This window comes from Gastrolobium bilobum, unplaced genomic scaffold (genome assembly GCF_033153095.1).
Source record: "Gastrolobium bilobum isolate Gb01-03AN ecotype WA unplaced genomic scaffold, APGP_CSIRO_Gbil_v1 utg755, whole genome shotgun sequence".
Classification (NCBI taxonomy): Eukaryota; Viridiplantae; Streptophyta; class Magnoliopsida; order Fabales; family Fabaceae; genus Gastrolobium; species Gastrolobium bilobum.
The window spans coordinates 259,904-280,116 of NW_026897541.1; the positions used below are offsets into that span (position 1 = coordinate 259,904).

Here is a 20,213-nt window from a genome sequence, read left to right on the forward strand (position 1 = left end):
TTTATATTTATGTTATGAAATTTGAATATTTGATTGGTTATATGACTTATTATGGACTGTTATATCTATTAAATATAAATTATATTATATATATTAAAAATATTATTTAATATCAAAACGTGTCCCAACGTGTCGAAATATGCCATTTTTTAGAATTAACGTGTTGGCGTGTCGTGTCGTATCCCGTGTCCTGTGTCAGTATCCGTGCATCATAGATTGCATAGATATATAATATGTAATAAAAAATGAATTGCAAAAATATTGTTGTTTCGAACTTAATTATGGATTAATTACACTCATTCACTCTTCTTTTGGGCTAAACAATTCATGCCAAAGTGAGGCGTGTTTCCTTAAGCATTCACGCTTGAACAAGGCATGACCATTCACGCGCAAGCAAGGCGTGAGTGGCTCTATTTCTTTTTTTCCTTCTCTCTAAGATTTTGCTCTTATTTCTCTCTAAATTTCTCCTTGAGTTTTTTGCACAGCAAAGCTTTGTCAATCAAGTAAGTTTTATTATCTAGTTTTTCTATTTTTAAAATACAACAATAGATATGTTATACTAGTGACATAGGAATATGGTAGTGACTTAGGAAATTGTTAAGAGTCTTATAAATTTGCCAGTGAATTATACAATTGTTAGTGACTTAGGAATTTGTTTGTGGCTTAGGATATTGTTAATGACTTAGCAAGATGTGAGTGATCTATGAAATTATCACTGACCTAAGAATTTGTTTGTGAGTTAGGAAATTTTTAGTGACTTAGGTTATGATTAATGACTTAGGACAATTATAGGATGATATAATATTTGCATACATAATTTTAACACAAAATTGTACCTGTAATTTAATATATTTTTTAAATCTTGTATTATTTGAAAATGAAATTAATTATAACAATCAATTTTTAATTTTGTATAGTGCATTATTATGGCTGACTCGTCATCATCCTAGTCTCCTCGGTCTACATCTGATCACGTTCCTCATAATTGTCCGAAGCACTAGTATCTTGACAAGAAGACGATCTTCCATTGCGATATTTTCATCATCGTTATCATCATCATCGTCATCCATAACCCAGGTAGGGTCATTTTCATCTTTCACAAACAAATTAACAACTGGAGCAGTAGATGATGATGCATAATATGAAGAATTTAAAGCATCTGACCTCATGGGTAAAACAACATCTGCTCTGGCAATATCCACGTACAATTCTAAGAAATCTTTCTTTGACTGGTTGAAGAATTCTCCCATTACCATATCTATGTCTTCATCATTCATAACTTTCATACTGATGTATTGTGATTCACACCATATTCTTGTCGTGACCAGAGTCATAGATTGCTTATCTTCGAGAACTAATTTTTGACAAATTTTTTGATGCAGTTCGCTAACTGTTGAGTTGCGTTTGATGCATGTTAGCCTTTTCTCGCCTTCAAAAACTACATCACGACGACTTTCTACTTTCCTACTATTATTATATAAGAACAACACCAACAGAATCAGAATGTGAACTCATTCTTAGATAAATAAACAAAAAACGCAAAATAGAGTATGAATAAGCAAGTGAGGTTGTATGAAAGAGTAAGAGTTTATGATGGAAAAGAGTTACGAAGAATGTGGAGATGAAATGAGTTTAAATAGGGAAGAGGTAGGTTAATCGTGCCCAAAGTAGGCTGGTTAGTGTTCTGGGTCGCGCCCAGAAAAGTCTAGTTAGCCCGTGAGTGGTCACGTCTTGTTCCGGCGTGAATTCCTAGAGGAACATGCCTAACTTTGACGTGAATTGTCTAGTCCAAATTGGGCATGAATGAGTACAATAGATCCGTAATTAGGTTTAAAACAGTAATATTTTAAAAAAATTTGCCTCAAAACACTAATTGAACAATAATAGTATTTTAAAAAAGAAATAAATACCAAAAAGCTGAACTCATAATAATAATAGTATTATTATTATGGGGCAATCGACTCTCCTCCGTCAGGAGACATTTTTCCTCTTACATTAGACACAATATATAATAGGCTCACCATTATTAAAAATAAATAAATAACGGATTTCAATGGGTTAACAACAGACAAAACAATTCTCCACGGGAGAGTTGTTTTTCCCTATTATTATTATTATAGGGTTTGATTTTTTTCATGTTGCATGAGATAATTTGTCTTATACAACACACACAAAAATGAATGGGACACACTAAAAAGAAGAGAAAAAAAATACGTCTCATTCACTTTTGTGTGTTTTGCCTGAGATAAATTATTTCATGTAACATGAGAAACACATTTTCCATTATTATAACAGTAGAAACCAACGGTCGATTGTACTAAAATCCACAAGAGATGGATAAACTATGTTTGCTCAAATAATAATAAAAAAATTATTTTTTATATGTCGAACTTGTTTATCAAATGACAAGGATCTTTGACTCCTGTGTAATTTCTATCTTAGTTTTTAACTTTCGTCCATCTATTATTATAATTTATTTGAAATTAATTTTAATTAATAAGTAAAGCTCAATAAACTACTATACTTAGATGAAAGGAAATTAATGGCAAAGAAATATTTATTAATTTTACACTGCAGTCAAAACATTTTTTTTTTTTATAATAAAACATTTTTTCTCTTACTAAAAAGTTTGAAAAAAAAAGTCAAAATAAATTTATTAAACTCCACAAAAAATCCTGTTTAAGCAAAGCGAAGATTCTTCCATGCAAAAAAGAAAAAAGAAAAAAATCAGAAAACGCAGAAACAGTTCACTACAGCTCATATCACTATCCGCAAATAGGTCTTATCTTGTTTCTGTGTTTTTTGTTTTTTGTATTGAATTACAGATCCTTTTGAGTGGAAGCAAAATAAAAAAGATAGATTTCGATCAAGCCGAATCCAAATTCCAGAATCAACCAGCAGTTTCTGGCGGTTTGTTTGGAATGTGAGCACCTTTCGATCCATTTGCTCAATCAGTGTTTGGTGTATATATATACATATGTGTGGTTGAAAATGGCTTGAGATAAGAAAAAGTGGCTTACGTTGTTTCCTACTGGAATATATTTGACTAAATTTTGGACCAACGAACGTGGCAAGTAATACAACATCCACTTGTGCTTGTCATTAAGATTTTTGTTTTTTTCTAATTTATTATTTTGCTCCACTGATTTTACCATTTAACGCTGTTTGACAATTATTTGGTTCTGGAAATGTTTTTGTCCAGTCTAGATATGACTACGTCTACAGCATTTGTCTCTATCTTGAGGACTTTTTCCTCTTTTTTCCATAAACAAAATACTTTTCAACTAGCATGTTAGCACCAAAATTGGTTGTTTATTAGAGAAGTTGTCTGTCCCAAATATAGCTTCCCCAGTCTTCGGGTGGAACCAATAGTTTGTAATTATTTTATTAAAATGGCAAAGTTGAGCTCTAGAAGCAGAAAAGGAGGAAAATATGAAATTAAGTGGCATTGGTCCTCAGCAATTTCTTTACATTTTAGGTACCAACAAATATGAAAATAAATTTATTTCGTAGGGGTAGGGTGTGGAAATTTTTTACCCATTAAATATAGGCACAATAGGGGTGATAAACGAGCTAGGGGCCTTTGGCTCGACTCGTGAAAGCTCAGGCTTACATGCCTAATATTGGTTGTTGGAACCAGGTTTGGACTTGTATAAAAGCTCATTTAGTAAAAAAGTCTCAGGCTCCAATTCAAAAGCTCGGCCTTAGAGCCTCTCAGGCTGGCCTAGTATATTAATTTTTATTTTTATTTATATTTTTTATATTATTTGTAATAGCCCTCTCTCTCTTCTCAATCCATTTCACCCCTATTTTATTAGTTAAACAAATTTTTTGAATGATTTTGTTCTAAATTATGTTGTTTCGGTATACATTGAATTTATGAATATTTATGGAATTACTAGTGTTGTTGATTGTATATTCTGTTTGGATAAATTTATATTGTCTTATTTTTTCTAACAAGCTAATAGGCCAAATCAAGCTTTTATTTTTTGTAAATAAGGCAGGCCACATGCCGATAATCATATTCGTAACAGGCTTAGTAAAGCTGACACATTTAATCACAGACTTAGCTTCTTAAGACCAAAGCTCGGCTCGGCTCGGCCCGTTAACACCCCTAGGCACAAACATGAATTATCATCCATACTTTACTCTAGTAAAATTTATTAAATAATATTATAAATAATCCATTGGCATGTATGATTATACAATCGACCTGACATGTTTTTTTGTTTACTACATTGAGTATATTACTCTACATAAGAATTTCTGCAATTACCAACACAGATGGAATGCTTTGAAAAATTGGGAAAGCATACCCATGTGTTAGCTTTTTATACACGGCTCATACAATTGATTGAACTATCCCATGTTTATATTTCGCTGTACATATAATCTCAAATTCTATTAACTAGAGGAAATCTGGTGCTTTGAAAGTTGCGCTTGCCGACGACCCAAAGAGAATGCTGTGACGATCCACAACAAACAAACCTGGTTTAGAGCAATGAAGAGGTTCATAGAATTAGTCTTGCCATAAAAAGTATAAAATAAGAAAAAAAAAATTACTACTAATGTCAAGCAGCATTCATATAGTGGTGAAAGCCATAGTAATAAGGAAGGAATAAAGATAGCTATTTGTTTGAGCCAATAACTACACGTGTTCAGGATATGGTAATAATCAGTGTTTCTTTTTACTTTTTAAGTTCTTGTTAACCAAAACTGGAGAGTATTATTTGAGAGAGGAAGACGGACATAAAGATAAGTTCACACATACAGGAAGGCCATAAAGGGAAACGGTTGATGGCTTCCCATTGAGGGTACCAAAAAGCATTTTGTACATTCCAGCTGCTGCAGCATCTCCAAATCTTTGAACCAACACATCTATGCATATCTGCTCAGCATCGAATTGTTAGTTCATTTCATGTACTTAATAAGAAATACCCAAGAAATATACAATGACTGTAATGTTATTTCAGTGAAGCCATTGATAGGCTCAAAATGAAAATGTGGGATATGTCTATGTCTATGTGCTTCTACAAGCCTAGGACACTACCCACAACAACTACTTTTTATCACCCTCGGGAGGGAAAGGAAGAAGAAAGAAAAGAGAAGATTGTCATACTTTGGCTTTATACTTCTCATCCTCTGAAACAACAGTAAATAAAAGTTCTCTTCCAGGCCTTGACACAACATACGTAACAACCTGCAAAGTTTTAGAACATGAACATAATACACAAAGTTTGACAATAGTTAATTTAATCAGCAATGTACTGTTTTACACATAAACGTTGGAAACTCGAGTAGCAGGTCCGAGTTATGAATTCCTCCAAATGATGAATGCTAAGCAAGTTGAGAGAGATGGAAAATAGATTGCTTGGTCTATAAAAATGTCTTCACCTATTAGCTTAAGCTTTTAAACAAGTTGATTAGTGACAAGCAATAAATATAAATATACAATTACCTCATTACCATATTTACATCATACAATAAACCAAGACATTTACATAATAATAAATATTTCTTACATGAAACATTGTCAATTATTGAATTCTTCTATTAAAGAAGGAACAAATAAGTCATAGAAGACCACCTTTCTCAGTGTCTCACAAATAGCAACAACCACCCAATCTGGCCAAACAGCTAGAACGACAAAATTTAAGAGGCCAACAAGAGGTGCTGAGCTTATAGCTGTAGTCACCCCAGCAACAGTAAGAATGCGTCCCTGTACTAGACAAAGAAAAATATATGTATAATTTAAAATAGCAATGTGCATCAATAATATTAACATAAAACAATAGAAACTACCACGTTAACCTATTTTATTATATTGTTGATAACATCACTTGTTGGAAATTGTTACTTTAATAATGTAGCAATCAAATAATAAGGTACAGGGACGCATTATTCTCCACACACTCTTCTCAGTGTTGCTGTCGTCCTGTATTTCCAGAGGCTGCCCTTGTTCTAATATATGGTGATTCATCTTTTGCTATAGCGCACTCACCTACTTCGGGCCTGCTTAAGTCTCCCACAAACTTACCCATTATTGTTTGGAAAGGTACACATTCTACCAGTAATCCTCATCCCCATATAACTTTTTGATCTACCATTGTTAGTCATCATCCAGTTATACGTTTCCTTATGCCTCCTTGTCTTATTCTATTCCTAAATCTGTCCTGGAAGCACTTTCCCATCTAGGTCTGCAACATGTTATGCTTAATGAGCTGATAGCCTTGAATTCCAATCATACATGAAACCTTGTTCCACATGACCTTTATAGTTGGTTTATAGTTGGTTGTCAATGGGTGTTTACTATAAAAGTTGGTACTTGGTATCAATGGAAAAGTGGCTTGCTTGAAAGCTCGTCTTCTAATTAAAGGCTTCACTCGGATCTTGGGCCTTGATTATGGTTATACCTTCTCCCCTATTGCAAAAATTGCATCTACTTGGCTTTTTCTTATCTTTGGCCAAAATATCAATGAGACATTATAAATGCTTTCCTCCATGGCGACTTGGAGGAATTGGATTGCATGAAGCAACCTCCTTGTTTTGTTACTAGGGGAGAATTAGGTTTAGCTTGCAGATTACATAAGTTCTTGTATGAATTTAAACAATCCTCTTGGTGTTGTTTTGCCTGGTTCATCAAAGTTATACACCAATTTGATATGGTCCGTGATAGGATCAAACCAATTTAACAGCAAAGAATTAGAACTCAACAAATATTTTTGGGTCCAGAAAGAAATCTTTCCAGGTTTTTTGTATTTATCACTGAATTGAACTCATTACAATGCAAAAAAAAGACTAAGGCTATGAGTCCTATGACCTTAATTACAAACAGAATGACCAAAATAAGGAAAGAAAGTAACCCTGCACTTTCGAGAGGTGCATGCTCTCCTAATTCCAATCCATTTCCAGAATGCTTATTCCTCTCTCCGAGTGCTCTCTTTATTCTTCTAAACTTGACACGTCACGATGCTCTTTTCCTCCTCCTAACCACCTCTAACAAAATGCTCTCCTGCACCACGTCAGCTTTTATGGGTTGATTATTCCTCTAATGCGCTTCCTACCATAAGTCTGTAGCACCTTCGTATCAATACTTCCCCCCAAGACTCTCACCTTGTCCTCAAGGGAAAAATCTGGAAATTGGTGATTGAACTTGGTAGCTTCCTCCCATGAATTTTCAAACTCCGGCAGATTCCTCCATTTAATCAAAACTTCAGTGCTGCCCAAGGAATTTTTTCTATAACTCAGCACTTTTTCTGGTTCAGGATGTAACTCCCAAGTCTCAGTTAACATGGGGGGTAATGGCTGTACGAAGACAGAAGGGGCAATTGCTTTTTTAAGCAAAGAGACATGGAAAACAGGGTGAACTCTACTCCCTTCAGGTAATTCCAACCTATAAGCAGCAGGCCCAATGCGTTCTAGCACTCGAAAAGGGCCATAAAAACGGGGCTCAATTTCTCATTGATCTTTCTTGCTAAAGATCTAAGTCTATACGGTTGTAACTTTAAATAGACCATATCCTGTACTTCAAATTCAACGTCCCTTCTATGCTGATCGGCCTGGCCTTTCATTCTGCTTTGTGCCATTATCAAATGTTGCTGCAAGTCATTAAGGATGATGTCTCTGTCTTGTAAAAATCTGGAAGCTTCATCTACTGGTGAGATAGCAAAATAGGAATGCAGTAAAATCGGTGGTTCACATCCATACAGCACCTTGAACGGTGTAGTGCCCTTAGAATCCTTATAGGATGTGTTATACCAAAATTCCGCCCAATGCAACCAAGACGGCCACGTCTTGGGTTTGGGACCACAAAAGCACCTCAAGTACGTCTCCAAACACCGGTTGACCACTTCGGTTTGCCTGTTGGATTGAGGATGGTAGGCCGTGCTAAACTTCAATTTAGTGCCTATGCACTTAAAAAGTTCAGACCAGAAGGAACTTAGGAATACCCGGTCTCTGTTACTGACAATAGAAGAAGGGAACCCATGAAGACGCACCACTTCCTTGATGAATATTAAGGCTACTTCCCTAGCTGTATACGGGTGAGACAGCGGAATAAAATGAGCAAACTTCGATAAGCGGTCCACTACCACAAAAATCGTATCTCGACCTTGAGCTTTTGGCAACCCCCCCTCCCCCCTACAAAATCAATTGAGATATCCACCCAAACCTGAGTTGGTATTGGTAACGGTTGTAACAGGCCTGCGGGAGAAAGATTTTGGCTCTTATTCTGTTGACAAATCGGACAAGCAGCCACAAACTCCTTAATCTGACTTCTCATTCCCTCCCAGTACACAAGAGCAGCAATCCTCTTATAGGTACGCAAGAAGCCCGAGTGCCCTCCAACACAAGAGTTATGAAATTCATCTAATATCAGAGGAATGAAATGTGAATGGCGTGGGAACACTAACCTGCCTCTGAAAAACAATCGGCCCCCACTCATTGTGAACTCAGAATGGGCACGCGGGTCAGCAAGTAGGTCCAGCATAATAGCGCGCAACTTCGGGTCAGCTTGCAAGTCTTCTTCAAAAATTGGTCTCCCATGCTGGAATGACACTAGACAAGACTGAAAATTGTTCTTGACGAGAAAGGCGCATCGGCAACGACGTTCTCCCGTCCAGGTTGATATTGTATCTCGAAGTCATACCCCAAAAGTTTGGTGACCCACCGCTGTTGATCCTCATCCAATACCCGTTGCTCCATTAGAAATTTTAAGCTCTTCTGATCTGTTTTAATAATAAACCGACGCCCCAATAAATATGGTCGCCACTTCTGCGCCGCAAAGACAATAGCCATAAGCTCTTTCTCGTAGATAGACTTCTCCTGAGCCTGTTTGAAAAATCCTTGGCTAATGAAACTGATTGGGCGGTCGTCTTGCATTAGTGTCGCTCCTACCCCGCGGCCAGAAGCATCCGTGACCACCATAAAAGGTTTATTGAAATCAGGCAAAGCAAGGACCGGAAGAGTAGTCATGGCTGACTTGAGTGTGTCAAACGCTAACTGGGCTTGATCATTCCAAATAAAACCATCCTTCTTTAATAAATCAGTCAAAGGTTTGGCTATCTTCCCATATCCTTGTACAAATTTACTATAATACCCCATGAGACCCAAGAAACCTCGTAAAGACTTAAGGTTCTTTGGAATCAGCCATTGAATCATTGCTTTTACCTTTTTGGGATCAACACAGACACCATGAGGAGAGATCAGGTGGCCCAAATATTCCACCTGTTGCAGAGCAAACGAGCACTTCTTCCGGTTTGCTACCAAACCATTGTTGCGTAAAGCCTCAAACACCAATTGGAGATGTTGTACGTGTTCTGGTCGACTCTTGCTATAGATGAGGATATCATCAAAGAAGACCAAAACAAATTTACGGAGGAAAGGTTTGAAAACTTCATTCATTAAGGAATTGAAAGTGGTCGGAGCATTTGTGAGCCCAAATGGCATCACTACATACTCATAGTGGCCCTCATGTGTGCTGAACGCTGTTTTGGGGATGTCATCTTCTTTCATCCTGATTTGATGATACCCAGACTTGAGGTCTAATTTGGAGAACACTTGAGCTCCCCCTAATTCATCCAGAAGTTCTTCAATCACCGGAATGGGAAAATTGACATGAACAGAGATCTTATTCAAAGAACGGTAATCCACACAAGTCCTCCAGCTACCATCCTTTTTTCGCACCAAAATAATAGGACACGAATAAGGGCTATCACTTGGACATAGTAAACCGGAAACCAGCAACTCAGACACCAATTTTTCAATGATGGCTTTCTGATAATAAGGATACCTGTAAGGGTGTATATTGGGTATTGTACTCTCTGCCTTGAGAGTAATGGAATGATCTTGTCGTCGCCTTGGTGGGAGCCTCTGAGGTTCGTGAAAAATGGCAGCATAGTCACACAATAACACCTCAAGTTCAGGCCACAACCCCTCCGCTTCTGATTTGCGCTCCTGTTGCCAATACTGATCCACCACAAACCCCTGTTGAGCTTCAGATAATGCCTTGACCATAGAACGCAGAGATGTGAGAGTTGTAGTATTAGAAAGCACCGGATCACCCCTCAGAGTAACTTCTTGCCCTGCTACACAGACTTTGAGAGTGAGGTTACCGAAATCAGCTTTCATTTCACCCCAGCTCCGTAGCCAATCAAGGCCCAAAATCACCTCAGCACCCCCCAGTTCGAAGAGGAATAGATCTTGGCAAGATTGGGCTCCCTGTACGTCAATTGTGACGTTCCTACAAACCCCTTGACACTGCACTTTGTACCCATCCCCCACCACCACATTATAAGTGGGGGTGTCCTCCACTGTGAGATGGAGTCGTTCAGCCACCGCGCGTTCCACAAAGTTACGTGAGGCTCCACTATCCACCATCATGACCAGACGGGCACCTTGGTCGACCCCCACAGCTTCATGCTTTGGTTCGAAGAGAGCCCGAGTAAACTAAAAGTGGACATCTGAAAAAGAGCTTCTTCTTCAGCCGGAATCGCAACAGGAACCGCGTCCTCTTGCCTTGTGCCCTTATTGATCTCCTAGTCATCGGCATCTTCAACAAGTAGCAGATGCAACTAAGGAATCTTACAACGATGTTGGAGATTCCATTTGTCCCCACATTTGAAGCACATGTCTTTCTTGGAGCGTTCGTGGAGCTCTGCCTGAGGTAAGTGACGGCTCTTTATTTTAGAGACATGGTTGTTGACACTCATAGGGCCTGGAGTAACCCCCATCATCTGATTAGGGTTCCCAGCTGTCATCCCAGACGTACGCGTGTCCGTCCCAGCGAAATCACGGTCGTCCGCGTGTCACCCACGATGCCAGCAGGCGGTAAGTGAGGCACGTGCCTGGCACCTGAGCTGTGCCAATTATTTCGAGTGGGCTGGTTAACACGAAAGGGCCCATCCCACCTTGTATTGAGGCTTACCCCGTTCAGCCCAAAACCATCCAAAACCCAAGAGTGATTTCGCTTTTCCAACGCGGTTGTCTCCTTCATCAAGTCCCCAAATTCCGGACGTCCTTCTGTAACAGCTCCGTGCGTAACCCCTCATTGAGGCCATGGAGCCAGATTTCGCGTAGCATGTGATCATCCGCGTAATGGAGAGGGCTGATGATGCGTTCGAACTCAACACAAAACGAAGCTATGCTGCTCGTCTGACGAAGGTTCATCAGTTCTTGGTAGGGACCTCCCAACATGGTGGCCGTGAATCTTTCCAAAACCTCAGCTCTAAAATCCCCCCAAGTAGCGTTGGGATGAGTACGATCCCAAACTTGGAACCAATTGAGGGCCACACCATCCAAAATGATCATGACCGCATCAATCTTGTCTGGCTCACCAATTTGATTGACCAAAAAATAGCGTCCCACCTTTGTTAACCAAGAATACACATCGTCACCGCAAAATCGGGGCATGCGAGACGAAGAGGACGTCGGTCCAGCACCGGTATCTCCCTATTATCCCCAAATTCTGATTCCATTGGACTGGGACTCAGTCTCCGAGAACGTCCACGGCGACGACGACCACCTTGAACCGGACTGTCCCTGTTTTGTCAATCTCCCTGTAACAATTGAAGAAGCTCACGATGACGTTCATCAGCAAGCACTTCATTCCTACGGAAACGTTCCTCGATGGCTTCAAAGCGTGCATCCATAGTGCGCGTCAAAACCATACACTCCAACCACAGACGGCGCCAATTGATAGGATCAAACCAATTTAACAGCAAAGAATTAGAACTCAACAAATATTTTTGGGTCCAGAAAGAAATCTTTCCAGGTTTTTTGTATTTATCACTGAATTGAACTCATTACAATGCAAAAAAAAGAGTAAGGCTATGACCTTAATTACAAACACAATGACCAAAATAAGGAAAGAAAGTAACCCTGCACTTTCGAGAGGTGCATGCTCTCCTAATTCCAATCCATTTCCAGAATGCTTATTCCTCTCTCTGAGTGCTCTCTTTATTCTTCTAAACTTGACACGTCACGATGCTCTTTTCCTCCTCCTAGCCACCTCTAACAGAATGCTCTCCTGCACCACGTCAGCTTTTATGGGTTGATTATTCCTCTAATGTGCTTCCTACCATAAGTCTGTAGCACCTTCTTATCAGTCCGCAATAAAACAGACGACACTGTGTTTCATAAACATTTATCCTCTAATCAATACATCTATCTTGTGGTCTATGCAGATGATATTACTATCATAATTTGTTCTGGCACTTTGAGACTATGGTCAATTAAGATATTTTTTTGGGATATTGCTATCTCAAAGGAAAATGCCCTTGATATTTTGGAAGATACTGGAATTTTAGATTGTAAACAAGTTAACACTCCTATGGATCTGAATGTTAAAACCCTATAGATTAGGAAGAGCCTTGTTCAAACCTAGGCAGTTATTGAAGACTGCTGGTAAAACTTAATTATCTCGCTATTACCAGACTAGATATACTTTTTTGTTGTTAGTGCTGTAACCTAGTTTCTTATTGCTTCTTGTGACAAGCATTGGAACACAGTGGTTCAGATTTTGAGGTATGTCAAGGGCTCTCCCATAATTGGGGCTGGTATATGAAGATTGGGGCCAAGCAAACTTTGCTGTTTATACAAATACTAACTGAGCTGGATTTCCAAATGATTGAAGGTCAACCTCTGGATTCGTGTCCTTATTAGAGGGAACTTATTCTTATGGAAAAGCAAAAAGCAGAGTATAATTGTTAGATCAAGTGCTTAAACAAAATATTAAGCTATGGTTCTTACTACATGTGAACTTGTATGGTTAAGACAAATTCTTCAAAAGTTTTGCAAGTCAAGGTCTAGGATGCTAATTTATGATAATCAACCACATTGCACATTGCTTCCAATCCAATCTTTCATGAATGAACCAAGTATATAGAGATTAACTATCATTTCATCAGTGCAAAGATTGCCTCAAGAGTAGTCACTCCCTCTTTTTGTGAACTCCAATGATCAACTACCCAATCTCCTCACAAAATCTCTTCAGCTCCGAGAATTACAGACACATGTAGCAAGCTGAATGCTTATGATATATGGGCACCAGCTGATGGGTAAGTGTTGATATATTACATTTTGGAAACAGTTACTTTAATTAATGTAGCATTGGAAATAATAAGGTCCTAGGACATGATTATCTTATTATACATTGTTCTTGTAAACACAAGTTGTAATTATACCTTCATGTATATAAATTGCGGCATGCTTAGTTCAATTTCACTCAAAGCAAATTCATAGAAATCTCAGTTTTTCAACCTTTTTAAGCATTGTTATTAGAAAAAGGTCCAAACTCAACTCTAAAAGAAAGTCCAATACCAAGAAAAAACAGCCAATTTTAGAAAAGCTTACCGTTAAGGACAGTTGTCCAACAAGAATAAAAACAGCAATAAAGCTATTTATCTGGGCAAACAATTTTCTCCTACCAAGAGAGCTAGTAACTGTAGTGGCAACCACACTCACTTTCTGCAATCACAGAGTGGGAAACATCAGAAGAAATACGATGAACACATCTATGGGGGTTCAAAAATACATCTTAAAACATGTAGCAATAAAAACCACTTTGGAGAATGATCATTCAAAAAACTAATAATATTTCTGTTTAAAAGACTATATGAAGGAAATTGTTTGCATGGATTGCACATCCACATTCTTATTTATAGCTTGGTCTTCTGGTGATGGGCCTATCTGATGATGTAGGTCACTGAGAGAGGCGGGGGTCAGTGTGTAGCATGGTCAAACATTATTGAATGACACTTCTAGAAGGAGGTGCGCAAGAGGAAAGGAGGAGAAGATTAATAGTTTTCTCCACTACTTAATGCTCTGTCCCTGAAGAGTGGGTTGGTCGCAAACAGTGGCGAATGTCACAGAACAGCCTTCGGGAACAAGGCAAGATATATCTAAAAGGGGGAATGAAGGAGTGCATATGGTCAAAACTGTTGACTGGAAAAACAAACACACCAGAAATTAAATCAAAGAGGAGGCTAAACAAAGGTATTTCATAAGGAAATATGCAGAGGACAAAGTTACAGTATCAGTTCAAAAAGGACAATACCACGTTAAAAGATATAGCAATTTGAGATAAAGTTCGTGTAGGTTGCACATTTCTATTCTTCCGTATAAATATTACAACCAATCAATGAAAGAAGGGGTAATTGGGAGCTAGGCTAATTTCCACCCTGATTATCAGTACTGTCTTACTGCATGAGCACTAGGTAATCAACAAAATTACAGTTCATCAAGTGCTAATATTCTAAAAGAAATGCTAGTTTCTAACAATCTCCATCAAAAGCAAATCCCTCCCCCCATCCAACCAACAGCACACAGCAAAGAGGGGAAAAAAAAAGTATGAATAGGCTAGCATAAATTATGGTAAAAATATTGACAGAGGAGTAACATGATGCACCAAATTTCTTGGAACCAATTCTCTCTCAGTACTTGGGTGAGACCCCAAAGGTATCATTTAGTGACGTTACATATATCATACTTTGAAGAAGAATTTTGAAATATTAGGGTCATGTTTTTACATTATAGAAAAGCCATCTGTTATTCTTACAAAAACTGAAGGCAGATACAATTAGTATGAATTGTATCACTCAACATCAGGAAAAAAAAAAAAATCTATCGCACCACTTTCTTTCAAGTTCTTTTATATTCTAAAATGAATGGATATTTCCCCCTCCATAACCACTTAATTCAATAGAAAAATGACGTGAGTGTTTGGTAAGGAAAATGTGCCAGTGCCCATGGTTATATGTCAAGGAAATCAATAACATCTGACAAGAAGCAGGACATAAAAAGTTTATGTCAAGTTGACATTCACGAATAAGTTTCCAGTTTGGCAATTTCTGGCCCCATCATTTGGGAACCACAAGCAAGTATTAAACTGAAGCAATCATCATACAACCATTAGCTCCGAAGGTAATGTTATAGACACAATATCAACAATCTAAGGTTTGGCTTATTAGGTAAGGGTCCTCTCTGCAAGAACAGGTTGGGAGTTTTATCAAAATCCATGCAGCTAATTCTTAAAACATGAGAACTCCATAAAAAAAAAAAAGGCAAGATCTAGAGTCTCCAAGGGAATCCTATCCCTGAGTGGCATATCTATTAAATTTGAATCATTTGATTCAGTAGCATTCATGTGAGACTTCTAATGCCAGGAGAAACATACATGATGTTCTATAAATAGGCTTAAAAATTGACAACTATATTTTCTTTTTCTAACCATATGAGTATGAGGCAAACTTTTCTTATGTATGCCTTCCCTGCATGGAGTGTTGGTAGACTCATAGGCTATGAAGCAGGCCCCTAAAACCTCCATTAATTCCTCCACAACTCTAAACCATATTCCTTCTATCTTCCTTGAGATGAAGAGCCCAAAACTTCTATCTACCTGTCTGAATCTGAAGTCATATACATTGTGCTACTATGCTACCAACAAGACCTTCTGAAACATATTCCTTTAACTTCAAACACTGCTTTTTTTTTTTTTTAACCTCAGGGTAAGAACTTGAAACTGACAAACTCCAACAATAAAATCCAAATCTTGAAATCATATCATGATCTTCAAGCCAGATGTGTTAAATTTTTAACATATCCTTTAAATAGCAAGAAAACATGGGCAAGAATTATTGTTGGGAAAGTTATACAGTAGTTATTTTCCAAAAAAAAAAGTTATACAGTAATTCTGTCTTATTTGCAGGGAAGGGGACATGTCATGATCCTTTTTTTTTTTTAAAGTATTTAATGACAAGAAAATTGAAAGAGAACAAAAAAGAAGGATGTTAGGATAAGATCAAAATTAAATAACAACAACCCAAACACAAAAAAGGTCTCCAGCCCCTCTACATATCTGAAACCGAAATCCCTCTAAACAGCTGAAAAGTTGAATACTAATTAGGCAATGAAAACCAAGAATCATAAGCGTTATTCAATAATTCAGTACATACTAATTGTGTGCCTCTGTATTAACAGACCACAAGCAGTATTGGATGAGTTGCACACGACAAGATGGACTAAAAATGAAAACCAAGAGGAGGCATTAATAAATGGTATAAAACAGGCAGGATTGGACTTGGATATTCAACGGACGAGTCACCTCTTAGATTTGGCCTTTCCGTTGCTAAGTCTTTCAGAGAATCAGAGGAAGAGCAAATATGGCAGTAGAAATTTGGAAAGGAATAAAGCTCTACATAAATGCACAATTTTCCACATGTTATCATTCAGGTAGATCAGAAATGCTGATAATGAAGACCAAGGATTGCATCACAGGAAAGATTACCCAACCTGAAAATAGAAGAATGAAGAGACAACTGCATTTAGCCAGATGAACAATGATACATGTAACAGGTAAGTTGATGACAATATAAGCCAGAGTCCTTCTAACATGGGCCAAATTTGAAGCTTCAGAGAAGAAGTTGATGACTTTGGAGAACCTCTTGGAGGATGTTCGGTCTTCTCATCAGCCTCATTTTCGTTGTTGGAATCAGATTGTCTAAATTCAAAATAAATAAATGATTATAATCTTATCCCTCCTTTGTCTTTTGTATCACATCAATATACATAATAGAATATTATTCCTTCGTTGTTCTTTCTTTTTCTTCTTCCCTACCTAAATCCCAATAATTTCAATATGTATATTTCTTAAAGGTTAATACTTGTCCAGTGAATGAAAATGAGTTATGTACTATCTGAAACTAATATCCAGTTTTCAATCATATAAATGTGAACAAAAGAATATATGTAATGACCTAATGGGAGACAATTCTTCTTCAACATTAGATGTATCGCGATTTATCCCTCTTGATGTCTGCGCTGCAAATTCCAGCAACAAAGCAGCAAACAAAAGCAAGACTGCAGTAGACATGATTTTACATTAAAGAAAAGCAAAACTACAAGAGAAAGGATTGTATGGGGCACATGCAAACTTACATGGGCCAACAAAAGCCATTCCTGTGGCAAACAGTGACCCAAACAATTGTCCGAGGGTGGCACCCGCACCAATAAACCCGAATAATCTTGAACCTGACTGAACACAGAGCATGTTAAGTGGGCCCCAAATTTCCCAGACAAAAACAAAAATGATGTAGCTGTAAACAAACCTCACTGTCCATCACGTCAATTACCCTTGCCCAAGTTGAAGAAATTGTAATTAGATTAAGCAAAGCTACCTTCAAAAAACATAAACTAGTATCACAAAAATGTCTTTCGAAACAAGCTAATAGCAGAATGAAATCAAATTATACATTAGAAACTAAGAATGGTAAATTAAATTATTATAAAACTTACCCAAAGAAACAATCCTATTCGGACAGAGATATAGAACCATCCATGGTTATTCCAACCAAATGAAGATGCGAGACTGCCTTGTTCGTCAATTTTCCCTCCTTCTTTTGAGGGAACAGTCAAAGTTGAGGACCCCTAGGAACAGGAAACCCAATTTAACGCACTCAGATACAAGTAATGCTGAACTGAATAAACAATCTCGACGGCAACAAACAATTTCCAGTTATATTATTGTCTTACTATCTGATTGGACGTTGAATATCCAGCTGATGAGGAGTGCCACAGAATAAAGAACACTACGAGTGATACACTAAAGAACCTGTGTATCAAAACCAAAGCCTGAAATTTCACGAAGCACCATTACAGCATGACATGCAAGGGAACAACAACCACTATCTATCATTTTCAAAACTCATTTTTCATGACAAAATTAACTAAATAACTAAATATGAATGCATGCTATCATGATGTTAATGATTTTCTCTTATTTAGTAGAACTAGAAAACATAATAATGATTCCAAACTAGTTCATCGAATTACATCTGAGGTGTTGGATTTTGAAAATATGTTTATTTGCAACAATACTTCAAGAGTATTTATTATGTCTTGTGATTTTAAGAGGCAATTATGGCTCCAAATAAGATAAAAATACTACACTCAATGCTTTTCTGGGACCCAAATATATCTTTGGAAGACCATAAAAGATGAAGAGAAAGTAATAACTAAGTTTCCACCCCAAATCAGTGAAAAGAGGTCGAATAAGATGCTAAAAAATGTAGTTGGATTAGTAACTTCAAAAGTAGATACGGATTAGCACTCCTATATCTTTTGCTTATGAAATTAAAGAGTAGAAGATCACCAGAAGTTGCTAACTCAAGGAATATACAATAGAAAAAGCATACACTTTTCCTATATGTTAGGATTCTAAAGCTTAGCGAATCCCAAGAGGAAGCAGAATGCAACAAGGAGAGACAAGAATGGAGAATAGAGTAAAAAGAATGACATATCTGTTATTAAGATTAAATAAATAATCAAAATATTCCTTCACAAGGGTCATTCCTTTCCAACTGAGTTCCATACTCGGTTCTCCTGACAATCTCTTTGCCTTCTTTCTCTGCACAGCTTTCACCCTATTTAACCACTCACCTATCTACCTAACAGGATTGCCATCTTACTAATAACCCTGTCTAACTGTCTTAACTTCTCTAACTGTTTTTATATCTATGAACATACACTTTCCAATATCTTTATCTATCTGAGGCCTAACAATACCTCCCACTCCCACCTGAACTTGAACCTCGTCCCCAAAGTCAAAATCAGGAAACTGAGAACTGATCAATAGCACATCTTCCCATGTAGCCTGCTCACCAGGTCCCGAGTCTCAACTGCCATTGGACCAGCATCTGTTGAACCTCCTCCCATGCTGATTAACTGTGCAAGAACCCGATACCTTAGCAGATAGTAAGCAAGAGGCTCCCCCTCCAATGCCACAGGTAACTCCTGCTCCATGGCATGATCCCCCATGGCATGATCCCCCACAGCACCAACTTGCTGCACAACCAGAAAGGGACCAAAGGGGATGGATCCTTGTGGCTATGGACCCCTGTTCGGAGTGGACTGATCTTGAGGTAGACCCAATCCCCAGGCTGTAAAAGACAGGATTTTCTCCTCCTATTCGCAAATTTGGACATATGGTCCTGACTCCTGAACAAGAATCACCAATATCCTAATTGCCGTAATTACAAAATTTGGTTAGCTTATTATATTATATACATATTTTCCAACATTATCCCTCAAGCTTAAGCATATAAGTCATCTGCACCAAGTTTGTTACATATATAACTTAATCAGTTGATCATATGAGTTGACAAACCTAGTGAGTAGTGATGTCTCTAAATAGCAATCAAACTTAATGTGCTTGGCACTCGATGTTCTGGGAAAAGTTTTCACCGGCAAGCAATGGATCCATTGGGCAGGCAGGCACATATTAGGGTTGCCTCCCTTCAGGCTCTAAATACTATGTAAGACATGAAGAAATCCATGCATTCGAATTACAAAGCAGAAGCTCTATTATATAGAGTTAAAGCAAAAACTACAAGAATCACAAATATCCTAATTTACCTTCATTACAAGATTTAGTTAGCCTATTTGCAATATTTATATATATATTCCCACACTACAAAATGCAGTTAAAAAAAAAACTAAAATATAATAACATTGAATTGATTAGATCCTAAAGCACTATGAGTAGCACGCATAATTGTGCTAGGATTTTTAAGCTCAACGCAACTCCATTCAGTCATTAGTTTCAAATTTAAAAAAAAAAAAAAATGGTTAAATGAATGATAGGCACAAAGAATAAAGTACTCTATAAATAAAACGTTACCTTGTTTTTCGAAAGATTAGGAAGAGAGAATATGAGAGAAGAAAGAGGCGCAGCGAAGAGGGTGAGCACCAAGGACCCTACAAATAAACCAGGTAAATTTGATAACCCCAATGAGATGGCACCTTCGTCCCGCAACGGAAGAACTACGAAATACGCACTCAAAATCTGCAACAAATACAAATACAACAACAACAAAATTAAAAAAGAAAGAAAAAAAAAAAAAAAAACGGAAGAGGAGCACTCTCACATTCATAGATAGTGATTGCATTGAGCAGAGAAACTCACGAAGAAGAAGCAGAAGAAGGAGTGAAGCAGAGCAGAAGTCTCATGCGGGTGCACCGTAACAAACACGGAGACGAGCGCATCAAACAAAGACCTCCCCATCGCGTTTCCGTTTTGGATCGGAGGAAATGGTGAAAGACAAAAAAGACGAATCCCAAGACTTAGCATTAGTTACCTCCCAAAGTGAAAGTCAATCCCACGTGGCAAGAACGAGAACACGGAAAGAAAATAAAGTGCAGCTGTATCGTATCACTGCTCA

General features: G+C 37.7%; 1 protein-coding gene across 6 annotated transcripts; it reads right to left on the bottom strand.

The window, feature by feature from the left end:
• Window positions 1–4,194: 4,194 nt before the first annotated feature.
• On the bottom strand, window positions 4,195–20,083 carry LOC133307883 (uncharacterized). Of its 6 annotated transcripts, none has more exons than XM_061508438.1 (13): window positions 19,958–20,083; window positions 19,673–19,837; window positions 17,554–17,625; window positions 17,290–17,421; window positions 17,103–17,171; window positions 16,933–17,029; window positions 16,752–16,854; window positions 16,288–16,495; window positions 13,351–13,464; window positions 5,588–5,719; window positions 5,120–5,200; window positions 4,772–4,888; window positions 4,195–4,488 (listed from the first exon to the last, which is right to left on the bottom strand). In XM_061508438.1, exons 1-13 carry the CDS (start codon window positions 20,054–20,056, stop codon window positions 4,405–4,407), a joined length of 1,473 nt encoding a protein of 490 aa, XP_061364422.1. In that variant the 5' UTR covers window positions 20,057–20,083; the 3' UTR covers window positions 4,195–4,404. The 6 variants fall into 6 exon arrangements, with proteins under 6 accessions (XP_061364422.1, XP_061364419.1, XP_061364423.1 ...); XM_061508435.1 differs by having other exon boundaries at window positions 17,527–17,625; XM_061508439.1 differs by having other exon boundaries at window positions 17,527–17,625; window positions 19,920–20,013.
• Between the last annotated feature and the right edge of the window lie 130 nt (window positions 20,084–20,213).